The 17861-nt window shown below is 38.6% G+C and overlaps 1 protein-coding gene across 1 annotated transcript; it reads right to left on the bottom strand.

Annotated features, from left to right (window-relative positions):
* Positions 1-1788: 1788 nt before the first annotated feature.
* On the bottom strand, positions 1789-17807 carry rps6ka4 (ribosomal protein S6 kinase, polypeptide 4). Its single transcript, XM_020643327.3, has 18 exons — positions 16878-17807; positions 15560-15631; positions 15014-15081; positions 13637-13787; positions 13307-13422; positions 12551-12658; positions 12328-12408; positions 11827-11930; positions 11422-11572; positions 11171-11332; positions 10794-10919; positions 8422-8555; positions 8230-8323; positions 7904-8074; positions 5416-5607; positions 5174-5333; positions 4280-4443; positions 1789-4168 (listed from the first exon to the last, which is right to left on the bottom strand). Exons 1-18 carry the CDS (start codon positions 16963-16965, stop codon positions 3938-3940), a joined length of 2373 nt encoding a protein of 790 aa, XP_020498983.2. The 5' UTR covers positions 16966-17807; the 3' UTR covers positions 1789-3937.
* Between the last annotated feature and the right edge of the window lie 54 nt (positions 17808-17861).

Below are 17861 nucleotides of genomic sequence, written 5' to 3'. Positions count from 1 at the left end.
ATGAAGGCATGGATCTCTTTTTCAGCATCCTTTAGATTTTTAATGATTGTACTTTAGTTAAGTTTTAAAGTGAAATATGTTTTCTAGTGCTTCATTGAAGTGAAACACAAAGACTCATAACTTTGTATAGAATCATGATTTATGAATCCTTAATGATTGATTTGGTAGAAATCTGGGCTTTTAGTAGCAGCAGCATTGTGGTCAAATGAACAGTGATGTGTCATCTGCATAACTATGAACACACACACACTTTGCTTTACTGTGCAGCATGGATACTGAGAATTATTGAACATCATTGTCGCTTCCACGTACAATCCCAAGACCAATTTTGTGTTTCTTAAAGACAAGAAACCTATTCTCTTTCAAGCCACTTTAAGACACAGTCAGAAAGACACATACATACTATGCATGAGGATCGATTAACATGTCATCTCTAATCTCACTCTTTTTTAAAGACAGTGAGTCCAGCTCACTAACACATGAAACAGAATTGTTTAAAGGACTGTTTGGTTGGAAGAAATGTTTCTACATGGTTGTCAAATGGGTTAAAATCAGTCCACTTATTCTCCTGTTCCCCCATGTTTTTTTCTAAAATTTGTTAGTTGAGGAGTTCAGCAGTCATATGGGTTCAGAAATTTCAAGGACGTCAAACCTCCGCTTAAAAAATAGAAAAAAAAAGAAAAAAAAAAGCAATCTCTAAAGTATTGGGATCACTTTATGTAATCTTTTTTAAATGATGGATAGCATTGTCAAAATTGTTAATTAACTATTGGAACAATAATGTTACAGCCTTGAAATATTAAAAACACAACTCTTCATAGTCTCGTCTGTTTTACTCGGATCACCTTTTACCCTGATTCCATAAATGGTAAATGGACTTGGGTTATATTGTGCTTTTCTTTTCTAGTCTTCTGACCACTCAAAGCACTTTTTACACAGCATGTCACACCTACCCATTCACATCCATTTACACATTGCTGGCAGAGGTTGCTATGTAAGACCATCAGAAGTAATTAATCCCATTCATATGCATTCATACGCTGCTGACGAAGCAGCGAGAGCAATTGGGGGTTGAGTGTCTTGCCCAAGGACACATGTTGCTGCAGGAGTTGGGGATTGAAACCTCGACCCTCCGATTGAGAGCCGAGGACTACACACAGCCGCTCCATAAGCTGCCCCATTAAAAAACATAACTCACTGAGATTTGTGAAGTGATAAATCATTCAGTAGTTATTGAAAAATATCAAGCCTTTCTAACAATACTTTTCTGTTATGAAAGATGTAATATTGTGTCTATTATATTAGCTAACTGCTGCTATTAAAAGTATATAATAAAGAGATATATGATAAGATACTGTATATGGGGCCCTGGTATTTCTTTGTTTTTATTAAAGCCATCATTTTTGTTCCCCTGAATTCTTCAGAGAAATGTAACCTACACCTGAAAGACTTCATGAACATGAATGATAGAGCATGGCCACTTGTCCTTTGATAATAAAGGCTGATATCTAAAGAAAAAATAGGGAGTTTAAAATCGGTGAGGGGCTGGCCAACAAAGGATAGAACTGATCTTATTCTGTCCTCAAATCTCTCGTGGAGGAGCTGTCTGATATCTACTCATGTTGATTTTTTTTTTTGTCATGAAAGGTAATTAGACTCTCTTTCTGATCTATAGTTTGCATTTAATAGCAACAATGCAGAGTTTCACCATGAGTATTTCAGGATGTCAGTGGAGTCTCTGTCCACAGCAACAGAACAATTATAAAACAAACAAAACACACAGCCAGCTATTTAAAAGTTATCTTTATTTTTGCACCGACAAAAAAAAGACTTGGTGCAAAAGAGAAAATTCCCAGTTACGACATCAGTGACAGTGCATCTCAGTAAAAACAATAATGCTCAAAAAAAAAAGAGAAGGAGAAAACATCATTTACTACAACTAAAGAAGTGAAACACCAATAAAAGCAAGTCAAAACGTCGACGTTCAAACACAAACAACCAGTTACCTTTTAAGAGACGAAGGCGCCACACAACAAGTAAATAATACAGTAACTTGCAATAATGCTTCATCTGGTACAGAAATATTGGTACAACAAACCTCCCAGCACCAATCATGCTCTCTCTCTCTCTCTCTCTCACACTCACACACACACACACACACACACACACACACACACACACACACACACACACACACACACACACACACACACACACAGACAGTGCTGGAATACAACAAGGGCCAATTTCAATCAACAATCCCATTACCTTTGCATTTAAATCAATGACATGTAATAAATATCAGAGAAAGCACATTTAAAGCTGAAATGTGTTTAATTGATCAACTGACTGTGCAACATGTAAAAAAAAGAAAAGTCCAATTCAAACATAATTACATCAGGAGACGAATACACCATTAAAACTGTTGTCTAATTAAAAACCATTACACGTTTTTTCTTTCAATCAAAGATGAGTATATATATACAAGCTCTGCACAATGGTCTCATTAAAACCATATTAAAGTCATTATTAAGTGTCTCATTCTGTTGCATTATTTCAATAGCAAAGCCATAAAATGTTTAAAAACCACATATGTAAAATAAAAGGGTATCATTATGTGAGCCCAGGTTTCTCTCGTTTGTGATAGCTGCATGGTGTGATGGGGCAGCAGGAAGCTGTAACACCCTTTGAACTCTACGATGCGCATAATCACCAAAATGGATTTTGCGCCAATCTACAAGTCATCAAGCTGCACTTGTTAGCATTAAAACATTCTGGTAGACTTTTTCTTAATGAGCCTATGGTACTAAAATATAAAGAAAAAGTTCTTACACCAAACAGATAAGCATGCTAGATATTCAGACCGGCAATAGTAATGCGAGAAATTTACAGCATGATCATGAAGAAAGAAAGAAATCACTCTCTCTTTTCTGCAGTGTATCACACTACAGCTTCTTCCAAGTCAAACTCTGGCTGATTCTCAAAATACTCTGAGCTAACATCAGAGCTGTTTCTCAGGACATGCTCTCCATGTTGGTATTTGGGATCTGTAGATGTGGTAGTGTCTGTGAGACATCAGTGCTGTGTGAAGTCAGTGCCCTGACACAGTTCAGACTGTACATTGATTTCAGCATTTTCCATCCTTTTTTTGTCTCAGGGGTTTTAAACATCCCAATCATTTCCATCTGCACCAAGTCTTGCAGCAATCTACATTTTTTCTTTTCTTCCATTTGATCATTAACATTCTCTGCTAAATGTGCAAACAGCCGGATTTTTTATGAACACATGAAAAAAGCAAAACAATAAAAGTTTCCACAACGCTGCAAAGTTTACCGAACATTGTTGGGCAAAGTTTTGCCTTTTTTTTGCCAATCATTTTACATTCAGCAACTTGAGAAAAATACCACTTTGCATGTAAAGGGTGAAGCCCGCTGATTCCTGGTAGGATTCTTGTTTGCTGTGAACACATTTGTGTGAATTCACAACTGCTAAATTGATATATATGGCTTCTGCTCATTTATGGCTCCTTTTCCCTTTATCCCTATATCCCTATATAGCCAGGCACTGTTTGTTTTTTACCCACAGTGAACATAGGTAAATGTCTAATTTAGTGTGTGATATCACCATATTATGGTGGGTGAATACTGAGCAACTATTCATTTTTTCTCAAGGCCACAGATTTCTGTACATTATAAAGGTACTGAACTATTCCATCACCGTCTTCTTTTTGAAAATACATGTTTGGTTTGGGGAGAATACATCATGATGAATGAAGCTGCTTGGATGTTAAAAAGTGGAATTCAATTTCATATTGAAATTTAAACCAGTCTTTTTTTTTCAGTAAGTGTTTTTTTTTGGAACTGGTTGACCTTATCGCTGGAGGCCAGCGTGTTGCCAGAGACACAAACCACTTCATCCTTCCCCCCTGCCATTCAGGCTAGCTCTGCTTTGGGCTCACAGTTTGCTTTGGCTGCACTTTGGATACTTTCGCAGAGGCTGAGGCTGAGGCCGAGGCAGAAGAGGAGGTGGAGGAAGAGGAGGATGAGGAGGATGAACTCCATCGTGTCTCTACTCCTGTGCTCGTCATCTTCAGCTTTCGTCGTTTCGCAAGAGGAGCATTGTCAACGCTTTTCAGGAAGAAGCCCTCTCTCTTGCCACGGTTGAAAGCCTGTTGAGAGAGAGGAAAATGATCAAGTGAGACAACATAAAGAGCACATAGTGTATACACTTGACATCTTTATACAGAGCCTTGAGGAGTTTTTGCACACAATACTGTCACCTTGTAGGTGGCGTTGACGTAGGTGCGGACTGTAGGCCCGCTGGACTCAAGCACATCAGGCGTGCACAGAGGCGTCGTGGACATGGAGGCTCCACCCTGCAGCCAGCTGTTCTCTTTGAGATCTGAGAGTTTGAGACGATTCTCTGGATCCACTGTCAGCAGGCCTATGATCATACAGAGAATGGTAAACACAAACACTACAAAAAGATATGAACAGCTGGGGTGTGGGGAAAAACATTTCACTTATACTCCTAAAAACTGTAGGGACCTTAAACCGTCTACCATTGACCAACAGAGCAGTAAGAAACTCTTAGCAGGCACACACTGTTGAAAACTTAGTTCTAGAGCTTCACTGGTAAATCCAAACATAGATACTTTTGGGTCATTATTGGCCTATCACAGATTTATAACTGTATGGGATTCATCTTCTGATATGCACCAAATTTAAAAATGTTTTTACAGAACTTATAATAAAGAAAACAATGCCCATCATGTAGGCTGTAAAGCCAAGAATGGTCCAACTCCTCCGTTTACACTCCTTTCAGCACCGTCTGCAGCACATGTGGCAGAAAAACACAGCTGAGCAGGCTGAACTGGTTTACAGCTAAATATAATTGTAAATATTAATTATTAGAGTAGTTATTATGACCTATTTTGAATAGTCTGACTATGCAAAGGCAAACTTTGCATAGTGCCTTTGCACATGACTTGCTCATATCCATCTCACATCACAATCTCCATGGAAAGTTCTATTTTCATTACAGCTAAAAAAAATTGTAATACATATCAGCCTCTCATTATAGTAATAAGTGAATTTGTTCCTCTGCCATATTAATTTAAGTATCAGACACACACATCTCTTATCAGTTTGGCTATACTTCAGTCTTCAAGTACCTTTAACGAGCTCTTTGGCATCCTCTGAAACGCCCTTCCAGGCCTCCCCTTCCAATGAGAAATCACCCTCCTTTATTTTTTGCATGATGTCAGCAGCAAATGATGAGGTCATCCCACGCTGCTCACTCTGAAATGGCACCTGGCCTGACAGCATGGTGTACTACAGGGATCACACAGCCAACCATTAGTGCTCCAGTTGAATTTACTGATGCAACAGAATAAACAGTTTTATGTTGAATTACCAGAATGACCCCAAGGCTCCAGAGGTCACAGGCTTTGTCGTATCCTGCACTCTCGAACAGTTCAGGTGCAGCGTACTGCAGCGTGAAGCAGGGAGTCTGCAGGGGGGCGCTGCCTGCAGGGCACAGCCGGGCAAATCCAAAGTCTATTACTTTTAGCACCGAGTCTCCTCCTTCATCCGCAAACAGCACGTTCTGTAAGGAAGAAAAACATAATCCATGTTCATCCTCTATTATTTCTACACTAAGGGCTCCAGTTCCCTGTCTGATGAGAGTAAACACCACTATTACAATCAGTTGGCATGTTCCTGATCTCAACATAATGCTTTCCAATTGTGTTTGGCATTTTCCTTCTCAGTGCAGCACATGTGGAGTAAGGATGGGAGTAGAGGAAAAACAGATGGGACTTTCCTTTAAATGAGCCCTACAGAGCTGGTTTTAGTATGCTGGTAAATACTACACTTAAATGGCTGGACAGGATCAATTTAACATCTCTCCTCTATCCACCATTCATCTTTCAGAGACTGACAAATAAACAAACTACGTAAGAAGAAATGTGCAGGACTTGTGAAATAATGCAGATAAACATTTTAATCAAACTCTTTCCAGCCAGTAAATGAGTTTAGATTGGCATCAAAAATGAAAGTTTATGCTATTACGACAAGCGTTTCAGCTAAACACTAAAAGTTAATGGGTGATTCTTGCCGCTATCTGTCATTAACAGCAGCTTTATACTATATGAGAGCCTTCTCCTTCAGTTAATTAAATCCCACAGCCATCTGAAGACGGCAGGATATGTGTGATAAATCTGCAGCGTTCATTTGGCAAAGTGCTGCGCTGCAACTTAGAGGCATTACGCACGGTTGTCTACTGTGTTTACAACAATTAAATCATTCATGTGCAAATGATGCTGCAGAATAACCACAATAACCACAATATATCCCACTGTCTGGTTTTAACTTTATGAAAGTCATTCTAAAGTGCACAGGACACATGCAGTGGGTGGTAGAAAATAAAATAGAGATAATTTAAACTCGACTTGTTTGTCTTTTTTTTTAACAACATTACTCATGTCAACAGCTCCAGATGCCACACCTTCCTTTTACTCCTAAATTATCTGACTATTTCCAATAGTCCAATTGAAGATAATTTAAGTCAAAATATGCTTCTTAATGTGTTGTACTCATGTGTTCATATGAACAGTAGTATCATGTAGGGGTGTAAAGGTAACTGAAGGAGAAAAAAAGAAAAAAAATGCTTTAATCTGTGTTCCCACACAGACCGCAGAGCGGGAGCACACCACAGACGGCAAGCGTCATGGCAGCCAAAACAAATGAGGAGCTGGAGCTGGAGCTGGAAGATCCTGCGCTATCGCTGAGGTCTCCTGTGTGGGAACATTTCGGTTTCCCAGTTAAATAAGACAAGAGCAGTGTGCCGACGTTGTTCAGCAGACATCGGGTACGTCGCTGGCAACACGTCCAACTTATTAAAGCACTTGAAAAGGCACCACACAAACGTAAACATCACTGCAAATAGGAAAAAAGAGACTGTGGAGCAAACACTACTCCACGGTCCCTCTGCACCCTTAAGAAAAAGCTAAAGACCCGGCTCTTTCATGAATACCTACTACCTTAATGATGATGGTCTCAATATTGATGATGATGATGGTTTTTGTTTGATAAACGACGACTTATAAGATGGTTTCTATACTAATTAGAGCCCTCAAGAACTGCCCTCAATGTTGTGCTTTGCCTCTGGTTACTTCCTTTCAGCACCTGTGTGTCCAATCGGACTCAAAGCTGATCGTTTGCTCTTATTTGTGTTGTACTTACTCTCTGATGTACGTCGCTTTGGATAAAAGCGTCTGCTAAGTGAATTGTAGAATTGTACACTCCTTTGCATTTAAACAGCTTTTTGTTAGTACCGTTATTCTGAACGGGCCAAAGCCATAACAAATGCCATTGCCGTTGTTATTGCAGTGGATTACATGCAGAATGTGAATTTTGTATCAAGTTCTTATATTAATAATTATGCGATGAAACTCTACTTTCCCAGGTGTGATTTTTAGGTATGTTTTGTGCTCAAGGGGCATTCAAAAAAGTGTTAGCTTAATAAACCAAAAGGTGTTGGTGGGTGTCTCTGCAAGTTAAAAGAAATATTTTTCTATATAGGCTATATCGATTACTTTATTTCAATTTAAAATGATATTAAAAAGAAACCTGAGCAGGTGAACAAGTCTGAACTGTCGATGCTGCAATTAAGACAATGTGTAAAAGGGAAGTTCTAAATCTTCCTAATAAAGAAAAAAACAGTGTTGCATCAAGTCCCTTACTGTACCGAAAATGTACCGACCCGAAGCTTTAAAACTGAGAACCGTATCAAACCGAAATGTTTGTGTAACGTTACCCCCCTAGTATCATGTATGCATGTACAGAGGACAATGCTGGATACTTATGAGTCTGCAGATTCCCACCATCAAAGTGAAACCCACCTCTGGTTTGAGGTCCCGGTGCACGACTCCAGCCTCGTGCATAAAGCTGACAGCTGAGACCAGGCTCTGTAATAGCTGACTTGCCTCCGCCTCGCCAAACAGTTTCTTTCTCTTGATCCTTTCCAGCAGCTCCCCTCCTTTCAGGAGCTCCATCACTAAATATGTGTGGTACTGAAAGAGGTGGAGGGTGAAGTGAGGGTTCAAAAAAAGGAGTTTATTTAATGTACATTTCCTTATGCAAGTTCTGATCATTAAAAGTCCCTTCAGTATATCTACTACTTGTAATTATGTCACAAATTACAATTTGTGTGTTTCATCCACTCTACCTGATCAGTGTAAACTTCATGCAGCTTGACGATGTTTGGGTGAGATTCACATTGCCTCAGAGCAGCGATCTCTCTCTGAGTGTTTGTCTCCATTCTAAGACAATGGAAAGACATATTCAAGATTAGTAAAGCCATGCTTTAAAATACACTTTTAGATGGTTTATGTTGTAGCAGCATCACATCTCCAATCACCTGCGGCTGACAATCTTGACAGCGTATTCATGGCCACTTTGTATGTGTCGACACTTCCTGCAGACAGAGAAACTGCCCTCACCCAGGGGTGGCCCAAGGAGACAAAGCTCATAGTGCTGGAAAAACTGGGATTCCTGAGCATAGAGGGAAAAACAAGATTCACATTTAGCTGTTTAGGGAGATGTGCTGTAGTTGTATTTTGTTTTTACTTCCAACCATGTAGAAGGCCTCTGACTTCTTTATCATTCATCATTGTTACTAGAACTCAGAGGGTGTCAGAGTAGTAGAAGCAGCAGCAGCTCGTGTTACCTTATTGTTTTTTAAAGAATATTTTGGGGGGATTTTTGGCTTTGATATCAAGGACAGCTTGAGAGAGACGGGAAATGTGGGGAGAGAGGAGGACGATGTACACCAAATAGGGTCAGGATCAGGAATCGAATCTACGACAAGATGAGGACTTGTAGCCTCCGTTTGCAGGGAAGCTACTCTACCAACTGAGCTAAACCAGAACCGCATGTTACCTTTTCTGATATAAACAAACTATGTTTTTTTGACATCAATACAATTATGTTATCCTGAAACAAAACCTCTATTTGAAGAAAGAGATTCAAAAGATTGAATGAGTCTTTAATGAGTAGGATCACACGTTTCGGGAAAAACCCTGTAGTGTCAGATTCTCTTTTACATAATCAGCGGTGATTCACAGTAAATAACAAGGTCCAATTTGTGGAACACTTGAGAATCCTAGTTGACAACAATGTAGTTTTCATCAGACTGTTAATGTGATTAAAATCAACAAAAAAACCCTGAGCTGAAACATTTGATTCCCAAACGGTTCCAGTTTTACTGGATATTGCTATTTAGTGGTGGGCGATATAACGATATTAGATCGTGAAGGATTTTAACATGCTGACCATCTGCCAAAGCAGAGAGATTGTAGAACCGGGCTAATGTGTTTATTCTATCATGCTGCAGTTTATAATCCGACACAGACGCGTCTCCCTTCCTCCTTTTTTTTGCTCCGCAGTGGTGAAAACGAAAACGAAACTTAAGTCTGCAAAAACAACTCCATCCCGGTTATATGCAACTGTTGTGATATTTTTCCAAACCGACACAGCTTGAGCAACAGTTAACTTATTTGCATATTTTGCACAGTTAAGTTTACATCTCGGATAGTGACACAAGGAACTGTTTAATGAACCGGAGAGACGTTAACAGTCTGCAGAGAGACAGACAGAGCGGAGCTCAGACAGTCAGTGAGTGGAGATATAACCCCGGTGTTTAAAATGTTGCTGTGGATGTTTTCTGCTCTCTCTCGGTTTTTAAAAGTTACTATCAAGCCTCTCCACCAGAAGCTCACCTGTTGTGATAACTGAATTTATAGGGATTAGGCTAAACAATGTTACACGTTGTGTGCAGCAGGCAGGTGAGAGTGAGTAACCATGGTGACTGTCTGTCAATCAACATTGTCCCGCCCCCTCTATGAATTAAACTCTTGTCAGTAAAACTTACTTTGATCATGTGTCGCAGAATGAACACATTCTGTATTATGTTTGATTATATATAAACAAAACTAAAGTTAGTCCAATGATGTCATAAAAAACAACAAAGGCTGCAGAGCCTGAATGAAGCTACAGCTGTAGAACAGAAACACAAGAACTTGAAGTCTACATGTTTTTAAATGAATGCTTCACTGCGTGAAAATGTTCCTGATGAACATAAAAAGAGGACACATAACTAAATCATAATTTCAAAGTGGTGAGGAAAACCTTCAAATTGTGCATAAATATCGATCAAATCGAGGGAAAGACATTTCTGTTGCTAAAGATGTTCTGGGTGGGAGACCTCCAGACCTCCTACAAAGATGTTTTTCAAATAGATTAAACTTGTCAGCACAGTTTTTGTGCATTTAAAAACATTTTACAGGGAAATAAGTTTGGTGGAACCGGTCAGTAACTTACAAATCTGTCTAAAGAGCAGTATGAATGAAATCGTGACAAAATTGTGATCGGGATTTTGCCCCAAAAAAATTGTGATATGATATTTTTCCTATATCGCTCACCTCTATTGCTGTTAGAACAACATATAAATCATGTTATGTTTTCAATGTTGACACCCTCTTGATATAAGGAAACATACTCTGACATTAGGTTAACCACATTCGGTTAATTAAGTAGGCTAAGTAAACTAGTTTCACTTCCTTCCTGTTTGTCTTAGTTCACAAACACTGTTGAGCTTCTTTTTTTTTTAAATCCATCTGGAGTACAGAAGGCCGTTTAAACATATAGTTATAAACAACACTAACAGTCAAAACCATCTCACCTTAGATTAAAAAGGTTTCATATAAAGTTCTACTGGTTCAAGGTACGTACCTGTAACATTGCACTGCGTTGAACAGAAGCTGAACCTGGTCGATCAGCCCCAACCTGAGACTCTACAAAGTCTCCCATCACTGCATTCTTATTGAAGAGGATGGAAGGAGCGATGAAGGAGTAACCCTAAAATAACACAGAGGTCATGTTTGGAAAGTAGCCTATTCATCAGCAAAACACAATATTTAATATGACATTATTAATTTTTATAAGTATTCATTTATTTGGCATATTTCCCAGGCAGACATTTTGCTCGTTGATATCTTTATCTGACAAACAACTGCACGTGATAACGGCAAACATAAAACCCTGGAAGAGATTTGATTTGGATATCAGACCTTTGTTAACTGTTCCAACACAAGACAGTGTGAACTAACCTGGAACAGGCGGTCAGTGCTCGGGGGTGTGCTTGCCGGAGAGTAAACAGGATCCATCCCTGTGAACTCCTCAGCGAAGTTCCCCACATCAAGTTCACTCTTCAGCTCTGGCTTGAAGGGACTCGCCAACTTCTTCTGTGCGAGGTCGGCCCAGTTCAGACCCTGTAAGGAAACAAAAAGTTATGGATGCATCGGATACGGTCACATGGTAACAGAGAATCTGTGTGACTGGAAGTTGAGGTGTTTCGGACCTTGAAGAAGGAATGTGCTTTAATGTCTTCAGACCCTCGCGGCCCTGAACCCAGCCTCTTGTGGGGATCTTTAACCAACAATTTCCTCAGCAGGTCCTGAGCAATAGGTCCGATCATTGAGGGGAACGGTGGATCACAGCGCAAAATACGTCTGACAGAACATGGGCAGAAAAGGAATCATATAATTCATATTCAGTGATAATTGCACCCCAAACTGACACTTTTTCCCTGTGATGAGGACCATCACATGTATAATTCAGTATGCGCTTGGTAGATCAATGAGAATAGATACATCAACACAACAGCTGACATAATTTCTTTGACTGTTTGTTTTTTTTAAAGAAGAATGAAGGAGGTTTAACATTTGAATACATATTTGATGTCGATGGAGTCAGAAAAACTCACTTTGAAACCTCGCTCTGAGAGTTCCTCTCTCCCTCCAGGGTAAAGGGAGACGCTCCTGTCAGCAGCTCAAACATCAGGATCCCAAGGCTCCACCAGTCTACAGACTAAGAGTGGTTCAAAAAGTTTACATGAAGGAAAGAGAACAAAGGTGGGCAGATAAGGCTCCCAATGTGTACATTTTTCAGTTGAGCCCGGGTTATATCAGGTTTCTTTCATGACAAAAAATGTCAATCTTATTTTCGATCTAATCTGTGGTGATCCGACCATACAGTGTTCAAAGTAAATCTATTTATAGACAGCTTTTATGTTACCAGCTGAGACACCACAGTAACCGTACCATACTTTTAACTTGCAGCTTTTAATGTTTCAAAGCCATTTGAAACATCTGGAGCTAAATGTTCTTAACATCTTAATGTAAAAAACATTAACAAAAGTTGTACAAGGCCTCTTAAAACCTTTAACATTCCTAAAACGATTGAACACAACAACAATGCTTGTTACCTTGCCGTGTCCTGATTTCCCCCTGATGATCTCAGGTGCCATGTACTCAATGGTGCCACAGAAAGAGTAGGTCCTTTCTTTCTGTAAAGTAAATAAAGATAAAGTGTATAAGGAAAACTAAATCTTATGTAAAAAAATATTATTATGTTTCTTATATTCCACATTTCATTGTCCACATACACGTACAATTAATGTTAAGATATCTGTGTTTTTGTTTACATACTTCTTCTTCCAGAAACTCTTTGCTGAGCCCGAAATCTGTCAACATCACGTGGCCTTCGCTGTCAAGAAGAATGTTCTCCAATTTGATGTCTCGGTACACAATCCCAAGCTGTACAAGAACAGTATGTACAGTATTCATGGTTTAGTGTAAATACACTTGAACAAAGGTGTAACAGGGCTTTACACACAGAAGAATGAGGTGCCTATTTTATAACAATACTTTCAGTCTTTTGTCCTATGTAATTGGGAACATTAGGGACTAAATTGCGCTGTTGTCAGAATGCTGTTGATTTTTTTTAAACTATCAAATCACAAAATATGGTTTTCAGCTAATTTGGACAATCTATCTTCAAGTGATGTCTTACAAAAGCTTGAGTAAAGACAGGACATTTCTTTCTGGCACTAAACAGCAGATAGAGTGAATCACAATCTAGTGAAGAATGTCAAATATTGTACTTTGGAAAGCCCATTCATTTAACCAGGATGTTTCTGGGGACAAATAAACATGTCCAAAACTACCAAAGATGGGAAACATTTGTCAGGTTATCAGCAAAAGGACTCATATGAGACAGTAATGTCGCTTTGTGTCTTCTAAATTGACATCTGCTCGTGAACACGTCAGACACAACAGTATACAAGGTGATATATTGTCGCAGTGTCTCAGTAAGGTTGTTTTTTTTTTATTCCTCTGTGTTCTTGTATCCAAACATTAATAAATATAGGATTAAGCTATAGAGCTGGAAGGAGTGTCACCCACCTTGTGAAGGTGCTCCAGAGCCAGGATTATTTCCCCAATATAAATCCTCACTGCCTCCTCAGAGAAGTGATCCCGTTGGTACAAATGAGTGAACATCTCCCCGCCGCTCACATAGTCTGTACTCACACACACACACACACACACACAGACAAATACACAGCGGGTTTAAAAACACATCATACAAAAAAAAACATTCACATTGCAAAAATATTCCAACAAACCAACACGCAATGAAAGACAAAAACATAAACAAAGAACATCTATTGAGCGCTTTAAGACAGAGACAGAGACAACAGTTGTCAATCTTTGGTTTAGTTTCCTATCACTCACCGAGGATGAGATGAAGTTTGCTCTGCGTCTGGAAGGCGTAGTGCAGCGTGACCAGGAATGGAGACTGGCGGATGTGCTCCAGCACCTGCCTCTCAGTGCGAGTGTGTTCTGTCGTCTTTGCCTTTTGAACAATGGCTGCTTTCTTTAACACCTAGGAGAGAAATATAAATACCTGTAAGTGTCTCTTAAGTTTTTGAAAAACTGTGATTTTCCATCAACATCACTGACATCATTACCAGAAAAATCATGCCATCCTCAGTGAATTTCATTTCAAGCACTTAATAATATTAAGCCATGGAAATGCTTCTATACATTCTACAGCTAGAAGAAACATGGCCCAGTATTATCTTCCAGTAAGAAACTCTGCATAAACAGCTCAGTAATGAACAAGCATGAGTTTCTGGAGACGATAAAAAAATGTAACGCGGTCAATCAAGAGGCAGTCTCCTTTAAAAAACAAATCAGATCCTACAAAGCAGTGCTCTCTTAAACACATCAGGTTAAACTATTTGGGGGGACGAGCTGAATGCAGAACTCAAAGATGAGGTTTACGATGATTATTTATAGAGTAAACATTGTTGTTCAGACGGTGGCAAGCTTGTCCCATTCTGTTTAAAATGCCCCACAGGCGTTATTATTCATTTTCTTTTGAGGGTGTCCGGAGGCATTGGGAACCTGATGCACTCACAAACATCCTCCTGAGAGCAAGAAACCTCTTATCTTTCGCCTCTAATGATTACAAATTACTCTTTGTTTTATAGTTATAACAAAAAAACTGAAGGCGCTGTCCACATACATATATTGTGTTTGACAGATTTGGCAAAGTAATTATAATAAGTAATTGTAATTATGTTTTAAAAAAAACTAAGCAATGTTCATTGAGACAAAGGTAGGGTATATTCCATAAGATCTGAAACCATGTACTGATATATATTTTAACCTGGTCCGTCCAGTGTACAACACCTAGCTGGGTAATTACGTTTTGCTTCTTTTTTTCTTAATTTTGGGTTCTTTTGAGACATTTGTACTTTTGAAGAAAAATGTCCCTCTAATTAGTATTCCTTATTACTATATTTATTACCTGGATGTACTATTTAACTGTTTTTATTAATAGTACTTTCACAAGTTATTACTGTTAATCAAAGGAAATAGTAGATTGATACATTTCTTCTACTTTTCCTCTGTAGGCATTTGTTGAATAGCAGCTCAGTCAACCTCCACTGCGGCACATCACAGATACATGTCAATAAATCACCATCTGTGAACCATTTACATTCTTCAAAGAGTCCGTACTTGAATTTAAAACTTAATTCAGTGACTCTCTTCAGGATTATTTTACACCGTGATCACTTTCAGTAAATCATAAATGATTCTTACCTTCATAGCGTAAAGCTGTCCCACATCATGACCCGTGTTTTTCCTGACCAAAAACACTTTCCCGTAAGCTAGACAAAGAGAAAGCAACATTTTATATTTAGTATGAAACTCTACTGGAATACATATGCAGACACAATCCTTCACAACAGAAAGGGATCAGTCATCGTTTTGTTGATAGAAGCAGCCTCTCAGATCTCTCAAAGGTATTCATTATGCATGAGAACTAATAACAGAGACATCCACAGCATATGGTCTCCCTTATAAACATTCACATACTACTCATGCTGTTTTGATGATTTGCATATCCCAAATCACTATGTAAAGAAATACTTTACCACAACATTTAAGCCTCCTGGGACATTTTCTCTACAAGCTAAGAAATTTAATTAGAAACACTTTCCCCTCAAGATATTAAACCATGGCAGGAAAACACTTCCTGTGCGCATTGGGGATACCTCATAATGACATCTTACTGAAAAATGTCTTCAGGTTTGACAACAGCTGCATCTATACTTAACATATTTGACGCTTTTTGAAGACACCTACCTCCAGTGCCCAAGACTTTGAGCAGCTCAAAGTTCTCCATGCCGACCTTCTCAGTGTGACCTGTGAGGTTAGCTAGTGACAAAAATAAAAAACTATGATTAGACCATAAGGAAGATATGTTTAATTTCTTAATCCTTCAAACATAGTTTTAAAATGGCAAGTGGCACATCCCAGATCTGTATGAGTGATTTGTTTTATTGTGTAAAGACCACTGTGCCACATTCAAGAGGTGGAAGATTCAAATTAGTCAATTTAATGCAAAACATGAACTGTGTTCAGCTTCTTATTCCAAATTAAGTTCCTGCTATTACATAATCGAAATTCATTTGGGTCTAAATCAAGTACATTAAAAATACATGTAATGTTTTCATTTATGTTAGCCAGTGTTTACAAGATGTACTATACAACAGTTGCTCTAATGCAACTTGTGAAAATGCTGCCTGTTGTACTGCTCTGTGTAGATTAAAAGGTGGCTGCACTCTGATCTATATCCACACCCTTATCAATCACAGTAAGTACAGTAATACATTTCTGCTGTGACAGCCGGGTAAAAACATACAGTACCACCAAATGACTCATCTGACATTTTGAACTAACAGACCAAGAACAAAGCAGCAATCATCTGCTTTATGTGAATCTGGCTTCTTTTTTTTTGTAGATTTAGAATTTAAATCCTTTCGTATCATGTTAATAAACACACTGTAAGGTCACAACAACTTGTTTTTTCTTTAGTCCACATCTCACAAAGCGATGAAAGTTTAGACTCAAACCTAGTCAAGAGTCACTGTTTACAGATCCCTCGCACTTGGTTTTGACGCCACACATGCTCTGAAATGTTGACCCATGTGGGGTAACATTTTCCAAATTCATTATTTTAATGCATACTGAAAGGAACAAAATCAAATTAAACATAAGTGACAGAAAAAGAAGAAAAAAACACCTGTTACACTGAAGGCAACACAACGTTTCAACTTTGATGTAAAAAATGTAAGAATATATACATAAAGGAAATATTTACACCGCATATGTATATTTTATAATTGTAAAAATATTGAACTGTTTATATTTAGTTCAATCCTGTAAAAAAAATGTTTCTTCTTCTTCATTAAAAATACTTTAAAATATAACACGTTTCAATTAACATTTCATAAAACTAAAACCGCGTGTATTTCCCACCCGCAGTAAATGTTGACCTAATAATACTTTAAAGATTAAATCAAAAAAAGAGTTTGTTGATTAAATGAGTCAAGGGGCACACATTCCTCTGGTTACACATTGTTTATAAGGCGCTTGTTGACAAACATCACACTTTACTTACCATTGGTGATCTGATGCTTGACCGTGCAGGCTGTTTCATTTGTTTTTGCATCAGAATCATCGCTGCTATCAGAAGCGTCTCCAGGCATAACTACAAGTAAAGTAGACTACAGCCCTTTGAAAACTATGTAAAAAGAAACCGAGTGACTGTCCGAATATATTCCTAAATTAAAGTCTAACACACTACACGCTTAGCAATAACACAACTCTACTGCATCTGTAACACACGGTACACAGGGATTATCGAAATGAGCGGACAGATGTGTTTTTCTGCTGCCCTGACATTAATCCACACACATCTGACATCCTGCTGTTTCGCATTATTTATCTCAAGTGACTGACCGAAACAAAGCAGAAAACACACACGTCTAGCTCTTTAGACAACATCTGGTTAATATGTTGTGATTTTTCTTTGTCAAGTTTGTACTATCGTGAAGTTTAAAGGGCTAACACTAGCATCCACAGCTCTCTATCCATTCATAAGTTAGCGATCTTCACTTAGTAATGTTAACACTTTAATAACAAATTAACGCGTCAACTACCTGCACGTAAACACACAATGATAGTTAGTAAACCTACAATAACACCACATGTTATTAGTCCATCTAGAATGGCAGTGTTTACATTCGCAACAAGCAGCTAGCTCGTCAATTTCTGCTGCTGCTCGTCAAAGTTTGAACCTTCGCTAAAGCTAATGTTTAGTTAGCTATTTCAGTTAGCCTCTTCAGATATCAGCAGTCAAACCACGTCGGAAGAGACCAGCCTGGGTCGCTCTTTATCTTCTTTCTCTTCTCTAAAGCCACGATAAAAATTCGCCCTTTTTTTTTTTTTTAAATGTGCATACAGAGGTAAATATATTTTTGTCAACAGCTAGCTAACTGCTAACACCAGGATGCTTTCGACACAACCTGGGCGACGGTCAGTCACGTGAAGCGGCGATGTGGGCGGAGCTATGTTGCTCGAGACCTCAGACGAACTGGACCAG

This window comes from Labrus bergylta, chromosome 14, assembly GCF_963930695.1.
Source record: "Labrus bergylta chromosome 14, fLabBer1.1, whole genome shotgun sequence".
Taxonomy (NCBI): domain Eukaryota; kingdom Metazoa; phylum Chordata; class Actinopteri; order Labriformes; family Labridae; genus Labrus; species Labrus bergylta.
The sequence above is the reverse complement of the archived record's forward strand: the minus strand, read 5'-3'. Positions and strand labels throughout refer to the sequence as shown.

Excerpts from the sequence above, each read along its gene's own strand:
- rps6ka4 (XM_020643327.3), bottom strand. The coding sequence starts at position 16,965 with ATGCCTGGAGACGCTTCTGATAGCAGCGATGATTCTGATGCAAAAACA. Across the intron at positions 12,409-12,550 it reads AAGAGTTTCTGGAAGAAGAA|AAAGAAAGGACCTACTCTTT; the intron begins GTATGTAAACAA and ends TTTACTTTACAG. Across the intron at positions 8,075-8,229 it reads ATGAAGTTTACACTGATCAG|TACCACACATATTTAGTGAT; the intron begins GTAGAGTGGATG and ends CACCTCTTTCAG.